Below are 20,671 nucleotides of genomic sequence, written 5' to 3'. Positions count from 1 at the left end.
TCATGGACAATGGACTCTACCCAACACAGGATTTGCATTCATTAATACTGCTGCTGCTGCTGGGAATGTAAATATGACTACAAATGTAAATGGACTGATAACCCCACCCGCAATACAATGCACTCAATCACACCTTTGCATAGCAAGTTCCATCCAAACACTTACTGATTGGTTCCCCACCCTGGGACATGGACAATATATATCCCACTAAACATTCTCTTCTCCCTAGACACAGTGTGAAACAGACTTTTCTCTGTGATACACCTCTGAAGATGCCAGCCACAGATGCAGGTGAAACGTTAGGAACAAGATCTACCAGACCATGGCCACATGGACCGGAAAAACCACCACAACCAACAGATTCAATGCTTAAAAGCAGTTGGAGACAGAGCAGTTAATGGCCCCATAAATAATGGTGCACATCAGCTCATTTTTTAAAAAAATCAAGCATACATGTGCTGATTGTGGTGAAAATAGAAAGGGCAGTCATACGGACAGAACCACTGTGTATGGATAGGAAGATCCAGGAGGTGAGTTAGTTCAGTAAAGACAATATCCACCAAAATGTTTCCCCATTCAACTAATTGGTAAAAGTAAAGCACTTTTATAGTACTGATAAAAGTAAAGTGTGCCATTGAATTACAACCAACTTATGGCGACTCCATTAAATTCCACCTCATGGGATTTTCAAGGCAAGAGATGTGCAGTGGTGGTACTGTAGCTACTTCAATAGCAGCATTGCATAATTTGCCAAACCAGTCTAAAACCAACTTGAATGTTACATACGAGAAAGCACAGTACCCATCTCCGCCCTTTAAAACAGAGGGAACATATGTTTTATGTTGGTTTCAGATTGCAAAATGTGATAGTCCCTTTCAATGCAAGGCAGTTAAACCTTGGAAAGATTATAAACGCCATCCAAGGCTTCATTAACTTTTATTCTATCCAGAGGCTGTTACACATTTGAGTCTTAACTTGGTTCTGCTGAACAGTTTTAACGTGGACAGTTGCTATAGGGCTTTCTCCTTCTAAGGCATATTAGTTTATTACCTCATCTCATGCTTCTGAATGACAATAGATTTCTTTAGGAATATGTTTCACTGATAATGTAATGGTCCATTCTGCCAGCTAGGTGCCAGTTGTGAAGCTTATGATTCATTACACATGTTTCTGTGGATGAGAGTAGTTTCAGCTTGTGCAAACTTTATTATGTTAAAAAAATGAACTATCACTTTAAAAATGCTTGTTTTTTCTAGTTGATATTGACTGTCCCACAGACTCTAGTAATGCCAGGAAATTGCTGTATTCATTGTATTTATTTAAATGATTGATATTGTGGCACTCCACCTCCCCGGCCCCACCCACTGAGACCTGGTCCTTCCCACCTTCCCTTACCCGGGTGTTGTCTCACCTGTTCTTGGCCTCAGCCTGCTGGCCTGAGCTTGCACACCCACAGTTTGTCTGGGGTACAGCTGTCTCTATCAAAACACCCTCCTTGCCAGATCTTCCTCAGCCACCTCCCCTCCAACCGCCTGAGTCCCTCACTCTCTTTTCCTAACCTATCCTATCCTATCTTATCCTATCCTATCCACTTCACTTCTCTTTGCTTTTTCTACCTTCTTCTCCTATCTCCTCCACTCCCAACAACCACACACACACCACCCTTTCCTACCTCACTTCCTCCCTTAAATCCTCTTCTTCCCTTTTCCCTCCCAATCGTTGATCACTCCCCTTGCTTCCCCCCACCCTCTCCCAACCACCCGGACCCATCCGTGCTCTGGATTGGCCGGCCAGTCCCAGAGCCCACCTCCTGTCTGGCCGACTGAATGGGGCCTTTCTGGGCCACAGGCTACCTTTCCAAGGAGTACCAATGCAGCTTGGGGGGTCCCAGCAGCTGCTGGCCCTTTCTGAGGACCTCAGTTGAGGGAGACCGTGGGACTGTGCTTGCCTGCGGTGCTTGTCCAGGCCTGCGCGAGTGGGCTCAGCTGCACCGTTCTTTGGTCAATTGGGGCCCTTCTCCTGGCCCCTAGTGAGTTGTGGGGGCTTGAGTTGGGGATGAGGAGGCATCTGGGGAGGGGTGGAATCCTGGACAGATATGTCTCAAATATCAAATTAATATATCTCCATCCGTCCATCCGTCCATCCGTCCATCCGTCCTTAAGTTCAAATGCTTTGTTCTCTGAAGAACATTAAAATAAATCCCCCCTAGCCCCAAGTTATGTCTCATATGAATTTCACTATTAAGCATTATATGTTATATCTACAGTTCTTGACTCTGTAGTCAACATGCTATGCTTAAAGTGTAGCTCTAACATCTATCTTCCATGTTTAGATGAAATACCAAAAAAATGAATACGTTGTTTGGAATAGCAGACACTTTGGAGGGGTTCATGGTTTTATATTTTCCCCAGCTGGATGAATCTGTGTTCTTTTAAGCCCCTACCACATATTCTTAAGATACGAACAAAGCATGCCAGATATATAAAACTCTGGTAACCTCCCCATTATTCCAAAATATAGTATAGTTGCAAATTATGTGACAACTTTTTGAAAGTTAAGCATGTTTTGATCTGGTCAGCAATTAGTTAGGAAAACATTTTGATACTCTTTGTGTGCTGCTCTGATAGAAAATTGCTATGTTGCTATGATAGAAAATACAACACAATCAAACTAATAGACATACGTGATAATGACTCTGAAAATTTATTTTATTTGTATTCTATCCTTTCTCCAGAGCATTCAGGATGCCATATATTTTGTACAAAAAAGACATACTATCAAACTGAATTGCAAATGAGATGATTCTGCTTTGCTCCCATATTTATTACAATTAATTTTTACAAAACATTTTTGCACACAGTATTTATGAAGCAAAAGCTTTCCTTATCTACTCATTTCTCAGCATAAAGGAAATGCTTCAGTGACTAGATAAGAATTCATATCAGGGAGAAGTGGTTTCTTTTCTTTAGAGATTCTCTAGATTTACAAACGTGACAAAAATCAACATTTTAGATATGAATAGTATCTCTTGCGAATGGATTCTTCAAAATATAATTGGTATACTGTATATTTTTGCCTTGAATAATTGACTGGAAATATTTAATGTTTTGTCTGTGCTTTTGTTAGGTAGGTCTAATGTATTGTTTGCTATTTGCTATGCACTGTTCTCTTTCGAGATCAGTGCATTTTTCTGGGAACTTGAATTGAATTGTACCCAACTTTAGGACAAGGCCTGTATTCTGCTGTATTTTTTGGAGGAAAGCTAGTGAGTCTCATGGCCTTTTAGTTCATTTTCTTAGAGTAGCTGAGTACACATACTTTCTATCTTCATATATATACACAGTATTTTTATAACCATTATAATATTCATAGTATAACATTTTAAGGTCTGTATCTCAAAAATTAAGGGGATGTCAGTGTAATCCTGAGCAGAATTACATGCTTCTATTTATATTTACTTCATTTTTACCCCACATTTCTCCTCAGTGAGGACCCAGGGCACCCTGTCCTCCCTTTAGTTTTCACAGCAATCCTGTGAGGTAGATGTGATGGATGAACAAAGCTCCTGTCCTTTTCTGACAGTCACCAAACCCCTGTATGTCTGTTTTGTGTGTGTGATGAGTACCTTAGCAATAAAGACCCTTGAAAGGTCCCAGGTGGGAGATGAGACTAGAGAAGCGAAAACCTGTAAATCTGTCAGTTTGAGTCAGATAGGGTTTGCATTTCCAGGGAGTGAGATCATAGGAGACTTTACAAGTCTCAGAACCTAACTTTTGGGAAAGCAGACAAATTTGAATGCTTTAGGAAGAGTCTGTACTTATGTCAGTGCCTAACTTCTGGGGAAGGCTAGATAAAGAATTTGAGTTTTTTAGGAGGACCTCATACTTCTATTCTGACAATGCAGTCCTATGAAAAGTTACTCCAGGATAAGCCCATTGTATAAGTTTGGACTTTTGAGATCATAAAATAGTGTGAACTTGCTTTAAGACTAAAAAAACCCCCCTGATAACTGTTCTCTGCACCCAGCAATCAACATTATAGCTGGATGAGCCCAAGAAATGTTCTATGTTATGTTTGAAGCTATTTAGAAGTATATTTTTGCTTAGTATCCTTAATCCTTTATCCAAGAGAGTCAGTAAAAGTTACTGCTTTTTCTGTGTCCTTCATGACTCCTGTAAAGTCCTGGGAAGGACAAGGTTACAACTTAGGCAGTACAACTGGTAAAAAGAGCACCACCAAAACTTATAGGCAGCTATATTAGTTAAGCTGTAGTAATTTCCCTCACATGTACTAAAATAATGGCATTTGGAAACTACTTGGGGCAACCTGTCAGAGAAGGATGTGATAGAGACCACACTGATCAGCCTTCATACTGCTGTACCTTTATTCTATCATTTAAAACCTGACCTTTTCAAAACGTTAGGCTAGGGATGAGTGACTAGCCCAAAGTTACTCAGCAAGCTTTCATAGCAGTTTAGGGATTATCCCAAATCCTGGTCTGCCACACTAATTGCTACACAACAGTAACTCTCAGTCCATTGACTTCAACAGAGTTAGATGAATATGACACTGTTTAGGATTGAACAGTGACAATAGATAAGGAGCGATAAAGAGACCAAGCATTGTTACTTATTCCACATTCCAGTGTTATTTATAAGCTTTAAATTGAAAAAAGAATCTGCTTCCTGACCTCTTTGGCAGTGGTGGGATCCAAAAATTTTAATAAAGGTTCCGATGGTGGTGGGATTCAAACAGTGGCATCGCCGCACACACGCACCTCCAGTCCCTATTGGCAGGGAGGTTGCTTTAGTAACCCCTTCTTGGCACTCAGAAAAAATTAGTAACCACTTCTAGAGAAGTGGTGAGAACTAGTTGGATCCCACCTCTGCTCCTTGGGTATTGTAATATTCCATGAACAGTAGTGCTTTGCATTCCTCTAGAAGATAGTTGCATTGGCTTCCCATCTCACAGAAGTTTATATGCAGTCAGCTTAATAAAGTAAAATTTATCTAAATACACAGCATAGTAATCATGTTTCATTTTATTGTATTGATTTGGACAGTTGAGGGTAGAATTTGGTCCACTAAGTTAGGGAGGCCAGTTGGATGCGACAGACAGAAGCACTTGTGTTCCTTCCTGCTGTGTTGCAGAATTTGTGGGACTCCATGATCTATGTAGAGTCCACAAATTTCCTGTGCTTCCAAGAAAAAAAATGTGTACAGAGCTCTGTTCACATTTTTTTTTCTTGGAAAAAATATATGGTACTAAAATTTCTTCTACTAAAGATATTTTAAAAATATTCTTAAGGTATTTTAAAATGTTTTTAAAATGTGTCAGTTTATTTAGCAATTTGATTCTGACCGTATTCCAAAGCATTTGAATCTTGGTAGGAGTTTCTTTCTTCATTAAAATCTGCCACTTCTACTATTTAACTTTGCCTTTGCAACATGAGGCCAGAAAAAACCTGCAGGTTATCTGTTCAAAGCATGATTCTTAAATCATGTGAACACATTGCATTAAAAGTGAATACTTAGTATGTTCTTGCAGTGTGCTGTATACAAATTTACAAGTTATTTCAAATATTTCTAAGTCAAAAATGCCAACGTTTGGATGATTTCAGACTTCCTTTCTACAGGTTCATTTTCACAGATTCTTGCTTTGTACAGCTCATGACTGGCAGAAGAGGAAGTATCTTCATATTCCACTAACCTTGCACAGTTCCCTTCCCCCCCTCACTTCCTATTGTTGGACTTGTTCATAAGCCATGTCTTTGAGAGAGCAGCTGGTACTTTCACAGCAATTTGTCATGTAGCTTGGACTTGAAATATCACTGCAGTTCCTTGACTGCGCTGATAAGTAATTTTCTGCAATACATCTGCAATACCACAGCTGCTTCTTCCTTGTTATACCCTTGCTTTCTCAGCCAGTCTGATATATTTCTTTTCTGCCTACATCCATAGTTTCATCTTCTGAGCTTTTTTTTGCAGCGACCAATTGCAGTTTCTATCCTGTTCTGTTTATATAGTGCACACATTGCTCCAGTTTCATGATGATGATGATGATGATGTATTCATGTCCTGATTACCCTTGTCTCTGCCCACATTTTTATTCCACATTATAATGCATGCAAAGTTTCTTTGGAAACGTTCATAACAAGGAGGAAGAAGAAGGGATTCATTTCTTAGGCCATGACTCATCGTTATTATCAACTTCCCTAAAAGCCTCTATCAAGATCTGGATTTCCGGTCTTAAGTTTCTGCTCTGTTTGTCTCTATTAGTTGCTCTTTCACAATGAATGTGGCAGACAAAAATCAGTTAAAGACATATGAAATCAATTTCACTGTACCCTCAAACAAGAAAAACATTGATAAAATAAGCAGTCTTATTACGAACCGTGCAGTCCTGAGGAGAGTTAGCCCATTCATTTCAAGGGGCTTAGACTGGAGTAACTCTGTGTAGGATTGCACTGTCAATTCATAACCAGCAACGTTTTAGTATGCACAGCAAAGTCTTCTTCCTCCTGAAAAATTCAGTCAACCAGTTGAAAAGGCAAACCTCCCTAAGGTCAGCTATGATGTACTGTGGATGCCACCGGCAAGAATACTCCCAACCATGCCTCTCTAAAGACTGTTACATGAAACAAGGTTTAATCTATATCTATAAACGCGAAATACTACTGACTGACTCACTGACTCATCAAAAGATCTCAAAAACCACCGAACCTACAAAGTTGAAATTTGGCACACCGGTTCATTATGTGGCTTAGGTGCTCACTAAGAAAGGATTTTTCAAAATATTCAGTTTTCCTCGAGTTATTACACATTTACTGCTTTAACTGCTCATCTCTGGCCATCTGCGCGAACATTCTAAGGGTAAACCAGCCCCTCAGTCCACAGACATGCTGCACGAACATTCTAAGGGTTACAGTCAAACACCAGCAGCTTCATGTCCTTCACCATGGTGCGCCACTCTAACACTGCCTTCCACAATGCATGTGAACCTATTTGAAAACAAACCCATCAATCCACAGACAGGCGGTGAGGAAATATGCTGCATGTCACCCACCCCAAAGTTCACAAACAGGCTGCAAAAAAGTATGCTGAATGTCACCCTGAAAATCATAGAGAACCTGAAGAAGTATTGAGATTCAAGCTCTTTCTTTCCTTTAAAGTCTGACTACAATTTAGTTGTCACGATACTCGCCTGATTGAATGAAACCAGTCCATCCACAGTGCTTCCTACTGTAAACATAGGTAGGTAGGTAGGTAGGTAGGTAGGTAGGTAGGTAGGTAGGTAGGTAGGTAGGTAGGTAGGTAGGTAGGTAGGAGGTAGGTAGGTAGGTAGGTAGATACTGTTTCCAGAGAAATATAGCCTTGACAGTATGTGTGCATGATGGGTAGTGGTGGTGGAGTTTCTTGCTTACTTGATAAATTCTCTTGTTTATTGTTAAGCAAAGCTTTCCCCCTTCTTTTCCTGGATAAAATAATAATAAGCTATTACCTTCCACCTGCCATCCCCATAATGTGATTTTTATAGTTGATATCACCTACAGTACTGTGAGTTTTAGAGGTGGAAAAAAACACTACTCATTGCCATGTTTTTCCTGACATTGTGAAAGTTTAATATGGCTCTTTTTATATGAAGTGTGATTAACTAGAATCTTATATCTTATATCTCTTACAGTAATTGCGGGTTTTCGAGGAACAGTCCCTCATGGCTTATCACTGGAGATTGGAGACACTGTTCAAATACTAGAGAAATGTGATGGTAAGTGTTGACATTAGCACAGAACTGTTGGGTGGGAAGGGATTTTATGGTCATCTCACCCAATTACATTGAGGCAGGATCTTTAAAAACTAATGTTTGCAGTAGATGTGCCTGTTTAATAGAAAAATTCAGCCAGGCTTCACTTTCTCTACAGAAAGAAGGTGGTCAGCTCCAGAAATTTGTGTTTTACAAGGAGTGTAGATGAAAAACATTCTATCTTGGATCTCAAATCAAGCCAATGACTTTATGAGGAAAGCAACCAACAAATGAAAATATAGTATTTTAACTTTATTGTATTTCTGTGATGCCCTACTCTGGCAAGCTGGGCTCAGGGCAGTAAACCACAATAATCAAACAACATAGTAATAAACTGTAAAATTCCAGTCTAATAATCAGCCCTTACAACATTGATAATGAATATTTACCATAAATTAAGAATGATGGCATCATAGGGCTTCCCCGTTTAAATAATGGAGATGTCCCTGCAGGGAACCTTCTTTTAAAGTAATATATAAAGCTAATGGCACTCACCCTGAGTCCTAAAGGTGTTTCCTAATATATCAAACAGAGAAAGGAGGAGGAAAAAGAACTGAAGTACAAGCAGAGGCGTAGCTAGGCCAGAGTACGCCTGGTACGCACTCTGTGTTTTCTGTTCCCACCTCCATGGCGCCCTGCCCCCGGCCCCAACTCACACTTACCTTAGTTCAGCCTGGAAAAGCAGCCTGTTCCCTTCAGGCTGAAAATGGCCTGGTGGGAACTACACTTCCCATGAGACCTTGGGGCCTGTAAGGACAAGAGGAAAGTAAGGAAAGGATGGGAATGGAAAATGAAAGGGGAGACAGACCAGATGATAAACTATAGTTGTCTCAACAATGGGCCTGGCAGAACGTCTGTATTTTTAGAGCCTTGCAGAACCACACCATATCCTGCAGGGCCCTGCTTTCAGTTGGTAGAGAGTTCCACCAAGGCTATAGCTGAAAAAGCCATGGTTGATGCCAGCTGGATGTTCTTTGGACTGGGGACTTCTTGAAGGTTGCTGTTGGAGGAACTAAGATCCTCCAGTGGTGGTATTGGGAGATGTGGTCCAGTAGAGTTGAGCATCCCAGACCACTCAGGGCTTTAAAGCCCAATACCAACATTCTGAATTTGATCTGGAACTCAACTGGCAACTAGTATAGCTGGTGAAGCATGGGGGATTTTTGCGTTCTTGCTGTAGATCCAGTAAGGACGCTCGCCACTGCATTTTGGGCCAGCTCTAATTGCTGGAGCAGCTTCAAGGGAAGCCTAGCATAAGCATAAAGCCTGGAGATGACTGTTGCATGGATCACTGTGGCTGGGTTAGGGCGAGACAAGTAGGGACCCAGCTGCTTTACCTGGTGAAGATGGAAGAAAACCAGTTTGGCTATTCATGTGACCTGGGCCTCCATAGATAAAGAGGCATCCAAGGCACCCAGGCTCCAGACTGCAGGTGAAAGTGTCAATGTCACACTGTCCAATTTCAGCAATCAGTCTTCATCCACAGGTCTGCTCTGACCCAGCCATAGGACCTCCCTTTTTGAAGAATTTAACTTCAGTCTGCTCTGGTACAATCTTTTCATGAGGGCCTCCAGACTCCTGGCCAGATTTTCCAGGGCAGTTTCTGGCCAGTCCCTCATTGACAGTTATAACTAGATGTTATCAGTGTACTGATAAAAACCCAGTATAAAACTCTGGATCAGCTGTGCCAGGGGCTGCGTATAGTTGCTTAACATTGGAGAGAGGATTACCCCCGGAAGCACCCTGCAGTCAACAGGGTGCCAGGGGGCAATCCCCTCCCAAACCCTATCCTCTGTGCCCAGTTCCAGCGGGCCAAGGTCAGGCACTCCAAGGCTTCCCCTTGAACACCAAAAGCAATGATGTACTGGGTCAAAAAGTCATGATTGACAGTATCAAATGCTGCTGTGAGATTGAGCAAGAACTGCGCTGAGCTGCCTCTGTCCAGTTGGCTTTAGAGGTCATCTGTGAGAGCAACCAGCATGGTCTCCATCCCATGGCCAGGGCAAAAGCCAGACTGAAATTGGTGTAATCCTGAAGTCTCATCCAAGAACATCTGTAGCTGCATGGCCAACGCTCATTCAGCTACCTTTCCTAGAGTCGAGACCAGATGAACAGTGTCTTTTCTGCTTTTAAATGTAACCAAAACTCTAAATGTGGGAAAAAATGGATTTATATATCAAGCTCAGATTGTATAAGAACCATACACACTTTTTTCTATTCCTTCCCATTTATGTGAAAGGATCTTCCTATGTTGGTGGACAAAATCTTTATTGACCATTGCTGATGATACTTAAGGATAACCCTGAATTCAGTATTCTAGCAACTAGTTTGAGTTTAGCAATGCAATGGGATTTTGCAGTTCTTTTGCTTCAGGTAACTGATGGCTGATGTATATGTTCTTCTATACTATCTTCTAGGTTTCAGTTGCTCATTGTGTGCCAAAGCTCATTAATATATATTCAGTGAAGTAGAAATTGGGGGGACGGGGGGCAGGGAGACATCAGTCTTGAACACTGATGTGCATGGGAATTAGCCATCCAGAACTGGTGGTGTTGCTGTATCCTGTGAATGGCTACGTTACGTTTTCTGTTGCTGTAGACTGTATGAGAGCGAGAACAATTATATCACTTCAAGGGTAAATTCAGTTTTGTTTTTTGATTATTATTTTTCTCCAGGCTGGTACAGAGGATTTGCCTTAAAGAACCCAAATCTCAAGGTAGAGACAAATTCACATTTATAAATCTGAGGAAAAAAATGAAAATGCATGTCAAGTCATTTTGAAATATTCTTATGAAATGTAAAAGAGAGAATATTTATATTTTCTATGACAACTCAGTATCATAACTCTGCAACTGTAACTTTTTAAAAATACATTTTTTTCAAAAAGGTGGAAAGCTGAGATTTGTGATGCTCTGCCTTTGGTGTCATTAGGAAAAAAGGTTTGGAAGATTGGAAGAAAGACAGATCTATCTATCACACACAAGTTTGGGGCCTGCAGAAGTTCAGTTGAAGATGATCTCATTCTAGATCAGTGCTTGGGCGATCACTCCTCATGTGTGCCACAGTACACAAATATACAAAGTTAGAAGTACAACTTGGTGACATTTTTCTGTAGAGACTGGGGAATATAAGGTACAATATAACCAGCATTACAGGAATTAGTTTTCCCAAAGACAGCTTGTGAAAACCAGCTTCCATAACCCAGGGTGTTACAGTAAACCACTTGAAAGATGCTTATAAGGCTAGAAGAAGCCATCAATAGCAGAAAAGCGCTGAGAAAGAGACTGTTTCCATACTCTTCTCTGGAACAGGTGAGCTTCTGACTCATAACTGAGGGTAAACTAGCCTCAGCTTTTGGACACTGGGCCCTACCCTACAAATTATTGCCTTGTATCCCCATCCCCTGGGTTTACATGATCAGATGGACATTGTCAGTTCTGTGCTTGGAACTTAATTCCAAAGTATACATAGTCTGATTCAGATCAAGACAGCAGCATGTAGGCAGAAGGTCCTTAAGCCTCTGCCCTTCACAATTGGGGAACTACTTGCACTGACAGTGCAAATGGCAAATACAGCGCCCTGAGGCTGTATGGGGAGTGGAAGGTAGGTAAAAAGTTTGTCCTGATCTCATTCACACCCACAGGTGTCTGGAAACTGAGTTGCCACACAGAAGTTGCAATGCACAACTCATTATCTGGACTAGGGGAGATCACAAGGAAAACATAAGGTGCAGTTGTGAAACTCTGTATGAACAAGATGGTGCATAAGGAAGAAGAGTTGAGAGGGAGACTGAGGGTTAAAAAAACCCTCAATCTTTTGTCTCCTCTGGATTTTTGATTAACAAAATTTCTGAAATGGCAGCGCAATATTGTCAGTCTTTGCCACCAGACTTGTGAATATGTTTCCCAGACCTCAACCTCCAGTTACACTGGAATTGCCATGACTCAGAGTAGATTTCCATCTCCACTGATTTCCCAGACCTTTTGAATGTCCCTTTTCAATGAGGTGAAAGTATGAATGTTATACTGTAGAATTTATTGTCATCGATCATATTTGCTTCATCTGTGAAACATCTGAATGCAGTTTTTGGAAAGCTCTTCTATAATGCACAGAGAGCTTTCTTTTATATAATTAGTTTATCTCAAGTTTTCTTTCCTCAGTGGCTTGTTAACTTGTTTTTGCATTTATTTAGTGATTTCTGTTTGCTTTTCAGGGTATATTTCCATCCAACTATATTCACTTGAAAAATGCATGTGTTAAGAACAAAGGGTAGGTGGAATTTTTGACTTCAATAATTTAACAAAGGCTGGGGAGCAATTAAATTAAATTCATTTCAATTCAATTTATAAGACTTAACAGGCAGCCCCTCCCGTTTCATGCTAAGTGTATGAAACATCATACCAATAAAATACATATATATTAATAAAGCTATTAAAAGTTTAAAAATATTCCAATTATCCAGTCAATCAATTTTGATCCAAAAAAATCCCACAGATGTGTGCATATTCACTAATGTTCCAGTGAATGACAGACAAAAACAAGAAGGGGAGGGCAAAGAAAAAGGGACTTGGGGGAGGAGGTAAGGGGAAAAAAGGTAGAGAATGGGAAGAAAGGGAAGGGAGGAGGCCAGATGTTACTACAGCTGCCTCAACGTTATGCTTGGTGGAACAGTTCTGCTTTACAGGCCCTGCAGAATTAAATAAGATCATTGCGTAAGCAATGAGAAAAGTATAGGCTGAAAGGTAGTCCTATTTGATACGGATTTAGAGATGTGCATTTGAATATGCTGAACAAAAAAGGATACAAAATTTAATGGAGCTGAAAAGGCATTATTCAAAAAAGCTTAAGAGAATAATTGTTCCTCCAGTGCAACAAGTAATTATGGAAGTTCCTAAAGTTGATGGCAATCCTATATAGCATCATCAATTCTAGCATTTGTATATTTCTTTCTTAATGGTACTTCTAAAGTAAAATGACATGATGGATGATTACTCTTTTTTAAAAAAAAATTTTGATTTCACCAGGCAATTTGAAATGGTTGTCCCAACAGAAGACTCTGTTATCACAGAGATGACATCAACTTTAAGAGACTGGGGGACAATGTGGAAGCAACTTTATGTGGTAAGAGTGCTCCGGGACCCAGTTTAGAAAGTGTCTATTGTATTTTTCAGATAAAAAGTAACCAAATATTTTATTTTTTCTAAGATATGTTCAGTTATTTTTTAATGTATGTTAAAAGATCTGCTTTTCAATTCTGCCATGTATGACTTTTGTTAAACTAGGTTGGATATATTCATCTTTTTAAACAGAGATAGCAACCCTTCCAACCTGTTTTTTAATTCATTTTCTAGTTCTTTTCTGTGTCATCACATATTAGCAATTTATTGCAGCTAGAATGTATTCACTACCTGCCACTTTTGTAGAGCTCATTTTACATACCCAGTTTGTGATCCAAAAGCTGCTCATGGGAGTCAGATTGCCCCAACCTGATAAAAGTATAGTGGATAAGAGCAGATGGATTCTAATCTGGAGAACCGGGTTTGATTCCCCACTCCTCCACCTGAGTGGCGGAGGCTTATCTGGTGAACCAGATGTGTTTCCACACTCCTACATTCCTGCTGGGTGATTTTGGGCTAGTCACATTTCTTTAGAACTCTCTCAGCCTCAACCTACCTCACAAGGTGTCCGTTGTGGGGAGGAACGGGAAAGGAGCTTGTAAGCCATCTTGAGCCTCCTTACAGGAGAGAAAGGTGGGATATAAACTCCTCCTCCTCCTCCTCCTCCTCCTCCTCCTCCTCCTCCTCCTCCTCCTCTTCTTCTTCTTCTTCTTCTTCTTCTTCTTCTTCTTCTGCATAACAAAAACAAAATACAACATTTCTGTTTCACCCATAAGCATAAGGTTCTAAATAAGAGCAGAAAGAAAATTTAAAATCTCAGTCAACTGTATTAATTTTTGATGAGAACAGAATGGAAAGATTGTCTAACATAAATGTGATAAACTGGCTTCTTTAAGGATGTCTTATGTCTTTGATCTGTGATAAACCTTGAAGCAGATGTTTTTGCAAAAGAAAAATCTGCTTTGATGCACAGAAGTAGCAGCAAGGTTGATTTTATAAAGTGCTAAAATAGTACTTGAAGGAAAAATAATCCAATGGATTTTACAGTTAAGTTACACTTACTGTAAAAAGATTAATTCCCTTTCCATAAGAGTGCCCGTTCCTTGGGCAGTAGATTTGTGTTGAATTCAGTAGTCACACTGAATGGCTATGGACCACATTGGCTGATAACAGCAATGGAGGGACAAGCATCTGGATATTACATATTCACCATTGTATAAACAGATAGCTGTGGTCATTTCTGTTTCCTCTCCTTCTTTTCCTCTTTGATCTCTTGTGTGTTCCCCTTGTTCTGAGTGCAGTATGCTGCCAAGTTGTATGGGTGCTTGTATTATTTTGCTTCTTTTATTATTACTATTATTATTATTTATTTGACTTTTGTACTGTCCACCCCCGGAGGGCTCTGGGCGGTGTACAACATTTCAATATAACATAAATAAGCAAAAGGAGCCCTCTCAATAAATTAAATACAATATAAGATAAAATAAACGCTCTAAGCATCGAATTAAAACCATTTAAAATACAGCATACAAAATGAAGTAAAATATAAATGTAAAATGTAATGGCACCTAGCTACTGTGTTAACAAATTCTGTAATGAGGTTGTGTGGCTCACTGCCCAGACTGAGAACATTCTATAAGCTGGGTGTAGATCCTAAGCCAAAGTTTAGGTGAGATTGTATGAAGGGAAAGTTTCATTTTTTTACATGTAACTTAGTTTGGTGCTGATTTAGGTTCCAGTTGGGAAGAAGGTAACATTCACAGATAGGACTAGTGGACACATGCCCTCCTGATATTTATGGTAATAGTTGTGCCACCTTCTTAACATGTTGCCTGCTGTGACCCCAGATAGCAATGTATCTACAGAAAATGGTGTCCAGGTCAAACATTGAAATTGCCCCCCCCCCCCCCCGCCTCAAAATCCAGCACATCTTCCCCATGTTGGTAGGTCAGCTTTCCGGTGACCAGTCTACCCATTACTTTAAACCAGTGTTTCTCAACCTGGGGGTCGGGACCCCTTTGGGGGTCAAACGACCATTTCACAGGGGTCGACTAAGACTCTCTGCATCAGTGTTCTCCATCTGTAAAATGGATAAATGTTAGGGTTGGGGCTCACCACAACATGAGGAACTGTATTAAAGGGTCGTGGCATTAGGAAGGTTGAGAACCACTGCTTTAAATGGAGGATATACCAGCTCTCCAGTTCCTCTTAATGGTGGGGAGACCAGTTCTCTGAGTGGCAATAGGAAGCAGAGGCTGGTGGGGCACAGCCTGGAGGAGGAGACTCAGTGACTTCCTGCTTTGCAAAGGGTGAGCAAGGGTTTTTCCAGGCAAATGGTGTCTGGGGCACACAATTTGGCTTGTCCCATCCAGTGATCCCAGAAGTGATTGTGGCTCTGACCAAAATTGGTATTGGCTGATACAGAAAATCTATCTAGCAGGCTCATAATGTAGCAATGGATTTAAATGTGAGCAAAAAGTAAGATTTATCACATCTGGTAACACATTACAGATATTTTGTTTTGTTTTTTGAAGGATGGTGATTTTAATGCAGCATAGATACTATAATCCTTAAATTACCTATATCCTAATTCCAAACACAGTCTGTCCACCTCTTAATAACAGAAGAGGCAAATGGAGGAGGCAAGGCAGTAGGTAAGAGTCTTTGGTGAGGTTAGGATGCAGGAAAAATGTACTCAGTTTAGTGGTTTTGGTAGCCTAAGGATTTGGTTATGCATTTGACAGAGAAATGAAGGAGACCTTTTTCACCGTCTGTGGCACATAATGAATGAAATCCTAGATCTTCGGCGCCAGGTACTGGTGGGCCATCTTACCCATGATAGGATGAAGGATGTCAAACGGCACATCACCGCTCGCTTGGACTGGGGCAATGAGTGAGTTAAGAGATGAATTGTTAAAGCACCTGTGAAAGTGATGATGATTCATCGCAATTGTTTTGTTTATATTAATAAGAAAAGTTATTTATCTGAGTCTGGGTTTCTTCTGGCAAACAGCTTCTAACAGGAAGACACTTTTCATAAAGGAAGGCCTAAAGAGGCCTTATTGCCAAATATCACCTATAACTTTGGCCCCTTTGTACAACGGAAGCCCTTGTTCCCTGATATGTTTCATGCCATTGGGAAGTGTGTATGAATATTCCCACCATGTGCTTGGGACCATGTTCCTTTCCTACATGAGTGAAAACTTGCTGAAGTGAAGCACATCAGTCAAGTATGAAGTGCATGTACAATACACTCCAGATGTGTCACTTGGCAGTGTGCACATGTTCTTCAACTGTATGGGACTGCACCAAAAAAAAGGACTCCAACACTACTGGGTGGATATATAAAGGGGCCTATTGTTGTGGTAGTTTCTAAAAGTTCATTGCATCTCTATTTGAAATTTTAATTTCACCTTCACTCACATGATATCTTTCAAGGTTGTTGCACCAAGATTCAGTTTCATTCTGCAATAACCATAGCCAGATTAGTTTCTGCCCAATCCATCTGAAGGAAACTTTCAAACCAGGAACAAAACCGAATGCACAAGCAAAAAGCATTCAAATGCATGCCATTGCTTTCATCTGAACACTTATTTGAAAACACTGGATAAATCAAGTGACATGTTAGAAATTTTGGAGCAATCCAGCATTTTTCTTCCTGCGTTTAAGCTTGCTAAACTTGTGTTATATCAAAACCTTTCACTTTTCTGTTACTAAATGCATAATATTGTCACCCATTCTGTAAATAAAAAAATCATAGAGCAAGGTGTTGATGTTGAATGTGATCTGAATGTTGCCAGGTAGAATTCTTGCTGTTTTTGATAGTACCTTGCGGAATTTGAAAAGCCAGCTAGCTCATCTCTCTTCTAGACATGCTGCCTGACAGAAAAATGAACCCACTGGGCTTCTCGCATCCCAGTATTACTATAGAGAATGGCACTGCAGCATAAAGCATGTCATCCCTTGCATTTAAATTCAGAGTTCCATCAGCTTCATTGTATGCCCTCAAGTTCTAGTATTTTGGAAGAGGGAGAGAAAATTATTTTCATTAACCAGATTGTGCATAATATTATAAACCTCTATTGTATCCACCCCCCCTTAGTCATTTCTTTCCTAAACTGAAAGGTCTCAGACTCTTCAACCTTTCCTCCCAGAGAAGGTGGTCTAACCCCTAATCATCTTGATTGTTGTCTTCTGTACTTTTTCCAACTCTGCAATGTTCTTTTTGAGATACAGTGACCAGAACTACCTTACAGTATTCAAAATAAGTCTGCATCATAAATCTACACAGGGGTATTATAATACTGGCAATTTTATTTTCAATCCCTTTCCTAATATAGGAATGTAGAACTATGTTATGATCACAAAATATTTCAGTTTGGACCCTACTGGTGTATTTTTGAAGTTGGGATTTTTTGTCTTAATGTGCATCACCTTATACTTACTAATACTAAACTTCATTTGCCACATTGTTGCCCACTCACCCAATTTGTGGAGATCCCAGAGGTGTATTTGCCTAAAGACATGGGGTACCCCATGTCCCCGGGCGCCCCTCATTTGGTCATGTGGGGGTGTGGAAAAATTTTAGGTTCATTTGTGTGCTTTTTGGATGGATGGATGGATGGATGGATGGATGGATGGATGGATGGATGGATGGATGGATGGATGGATTAAACTTGATAAACCGCCCATCCCCAAAGGGTGTTTTGTCACTTTTTGGCCAGCAGGGGGCATGGTTTTTAGGCTAGCGGCACCAAAATTTTGTGGTATTATCAGGTGACACTTCTGATGGTACTAGCCACGTTTGGTGAGGTTTGGTTCAGGGGGTTCAAAGTTATGGACCCCCAAAGGGGGCACCCCATCCCCCACTGTTTCCAATGGGAGCTAATAGTAGATGGGGCTAACCTTTTGAGAGTCCATAATTTTGGACCCCATGAACCAAACTTCACCAAACCTGGGTGGTATCATCAGGAGAGTCTCCAGAAGATAGCCCGAAATTTTGGTACTGCTAGCTTAAAGATTGATCCCCTGACAGGCACCCTCAAATTTTCCCCAGATTCTCCTTTCAATCCACCCCCTTTGAAATGGATTGAAAGGGAGAATCTGGGCTCCCTAGATTAAAAAAAAAATGAAAGTATTGTCAAACGCTTTCACGGCTGGATTCAACTGATTGTTGTGGGTTTTACAGGCTGTGTGACTGTGGTCTGGTAGATCTTGTTCTTAACGTTTTGCCTGCATCTGTGGCTGGCATCTTCAGAGATGTATCACAGAGAGAAGTCTGTTATAAGAAAAGTCATGACACAGTTTATAACAGACTTCTCTCTGTGATACACCTCTGAAGATGCCAGCCACAGATGCAGGCAAAACGTTAGGAACAAGATCTACCAGATCACAGCCCCACAGCCCGGAAAACCCACAACAACCAACATTGAAAGTGATGCTACTCGGGGAGTGGGGGGTGGGGAATCAATCCGGAACAGCATCATTTTCAAAGTTGTTTAAACTTGGGAGCCCATACTCTCCCTTTAAGTTGGATTTAAAAGGAGAATCTGGGCACTCTAGTCAAAACAACATTAAAAGTGATGGTATTTGGGGCGGTGGGATGGGGGGAATCCATCCTGAAACAGCATCACTTTCAATGTTCTCGTCGCCGTCACAGATACACTCCATATTCAGCTCGACCGAGGCGGATCGGTGCTGCTGGTGCTGTTAGATCTCACCGCAGCGTTTGACGTGGTTGACCACGACCTTTTGGCCCACCGCCTGGCCGCCTCCGGAGTGCGGGGCACTGTCCTTCAATGGATAGCCTCGTTTCTCCGGGGCCGGACTCAGCAAGTGAGGTGCGGGGACCAGGTCTCCCGGAAGTGCCCGCTTCAATGCGGTGTACCCCAGGGGGCGTTACTGTCCCCTCTGCTATTTAATATCTACATGCGACCCCTTGCTCAGCTGGTACGGAGTTTTGGGCTGATTTGCCATCAGTACGCTGATGACACGCAGCTCATTCTGTTGATGGAGGGGGGAGCAGCCGCCGCCCCTGCGGCTCTACAGCACTGTTTGGAGGCGGTCGCTGGTTGGTTGCGACAGAGCAGGTTAAAACTGAATCCATCGCAGACGGAGATCCTTTGGCTCGGCTGCGAGGGGGGGTGTGGGATTTTCCAGCCGCCGGTGTGGGAGGGGGTCACATTGGCGCCAACCCCCTTCGTTCGCAGCCTGGGGGTTCACCTGGATTTGTCTCTCTCAATGGAGACCCAGATGGCCCATACAACCCAGGCTGCCTTTTTCCATCTTCGTCAGGCCCGGCGACTGGCCTCCTTCCTCTCCCGAACGGATCTAGCCTCTGTGATCCATGCAACGGTCATCTCCAGATTAGACTATTGTAACTCGCTCTACGCGGGCCTTCCCTTGCGTTTGATCCGGCGATTAAAACTGGTTCAGCATGCAGCGGCGCGCTTGCTAACAGGCAGCGCCGCCTGGGAACACATCCAGCCTGTGCTGCGCCAGCTGCATTGGCTACCAGTACAGTTCCGGATCATCTTCAAGGTGCTGGTGTTGACCTTTAAGGCCATACGCGACCTGGGACCGTCGTATCTTAGAGACCGCATCACCCCATATGTCCCCCACGGCCTCTCCGATCGGCGGAGGCCAATTTACTGGTGGTCCCTGGCCCTTCAGTGATGTGGCTGGCCTCCACACGGGCCAGGACCTTTACGGCCCTGGCCCCGGCCTGGTGGAACGCTCTTCCTCCAGCTGTCCAGGCCCTGCGGGACCTTGGGGAGTTCCGCAGGGCCTGTAAGACGGAGCTGTTCCGCCGGGCCTTTGGAGGAACCAGCCGCTAATAGTGCCTGGGCCACCTGTCATCCAACGAGACTCACCATGCCTCCCTCTCTGAGGGGGGAGGGATTTTTATTACTGGAATGCTGGACGCCATTTTAACCTGCTGAGTTTTTATAACTAGAATAGGAATTGATAATTTTTATCACTGCCTTAAATGGTTCCTTATTTTATATTGTATTTTATATGTTGTAAACCCGCCCAGAGCCCTTCGGGGATGGGGCGGTATAAAAATCCAATAAAATAAATAAATAAATAAATAAATAAATGTTGTTTAAACTAGGGAGCCCAGAGTCTCCCTTTAAGGTAGATTTAAAAGGAGAATCTGGGCTCTTTAGTCTAAACAACATCGAAAGTGATGCTCTTTCAAGGTGGACTATCCCTTTATAGGGGATTTAAAAGGAGAATCTGGGCTCCTTAGTTTAAACAACATTGAAAATGTTGCTGTTTCGGGGTGGATCCCCCCCACATTATTTTCAATGTTGTTTAAACTAGGGAGCCCTGGGTGTGCAGATTTGTGAGTTAAGGTATATTCTATAATGTGGTGGTGACTTTGAGATGACCTGATAGAAAAAAATCATTCTTTTGGGGTGGGGGTGGGGTGGCGGCTGCCCATACGGGGTGAGAGAGGGCGGAAAACTCAGATTTTGCCCCAGACTCCATTTTCCATAGCTACGCCTCTGGAAGAGAGCCATGTATGTTTTGCTGGAAGTGGGGAGAGGAAGGTGATTTGTGAGAGATGATGCTGACATTTGTTTGGTAAACGTTTTGCTGGGGGTGATTTGTGAGAGATTTACATGCTTAATATCCACTTGCACTGGCTTGGGGCTGTTTCTCAGGCTAACAACCTACCTCATAGGGTTGATGTAAGGGTAAAATTAGGAGAGAGAGCCATGTATGTTTTGCGGGGGGTGGGAGGT

General features: G+C 41.8%; 1 protein-coding gene across 2 annotated transcripts in view; it reads left to right on the top strand.

The window, feature by feature from the left end:
• Nucleotides 1-20,671, top strand: part of DOCK4 (dedicator of cytokinesis 4) — a 347,529-nt gene that overhangs the window by 121,519 nt on the left and 205,339 nt on the right. For both annotated transcript variants that reach the window (XM_048499440.1, XM_048499439.1), the window contains exons 2-6: nucleotides 7,684-7,767; nucleotides 10,479-10,519; nucleotides 12,017-12,072; nucleotides 12,828-12,924; nucleotides 15,665-15,813. In XM_048499440.1, the coding sequence (XP_048355397.1) occupies nucleotides 7,684-7,767; nucleotides 10,479-10,519; nucleotides 12,017-12,072; nucleotides 12,828-12,924; nucleotides 15,665-15,813 (427 nt within the window). The remainder of the gene's footprint in view (nucleotides 1-7,683; nucleotides 7,768-10,478; nucleotides 10,520-12,016; nucleotides 12,073-12,827; nucleotides 12,925-15,664; nucleotides 15,814-20,671) is intronic.

The sequence above is a fragment of the Sphaerodactylus townsendi genome, linkage group LG06 (genome assembly GCF_021028975.2).
Source record: "Sphaerodactylus townsendi isolate TG3544 linkage group LG06, MPM_Stown_v2.3, whole genome shotgun sequence".
In the NCBI taxonomy this organism is placed as follows: domain Eukaryota; kingdom Metazoa; phylum Chordata; class Lepidosauria; order Squamata; family Sphaerodactylidae; genus Sphaerodactylus; species Sphaerodactylus townsendi.
The sequence above is the reverse complement of the archived record's forward strand: the minus strand, read 5'-3'. Positions and strand labels throughout refer to the sequence as shown.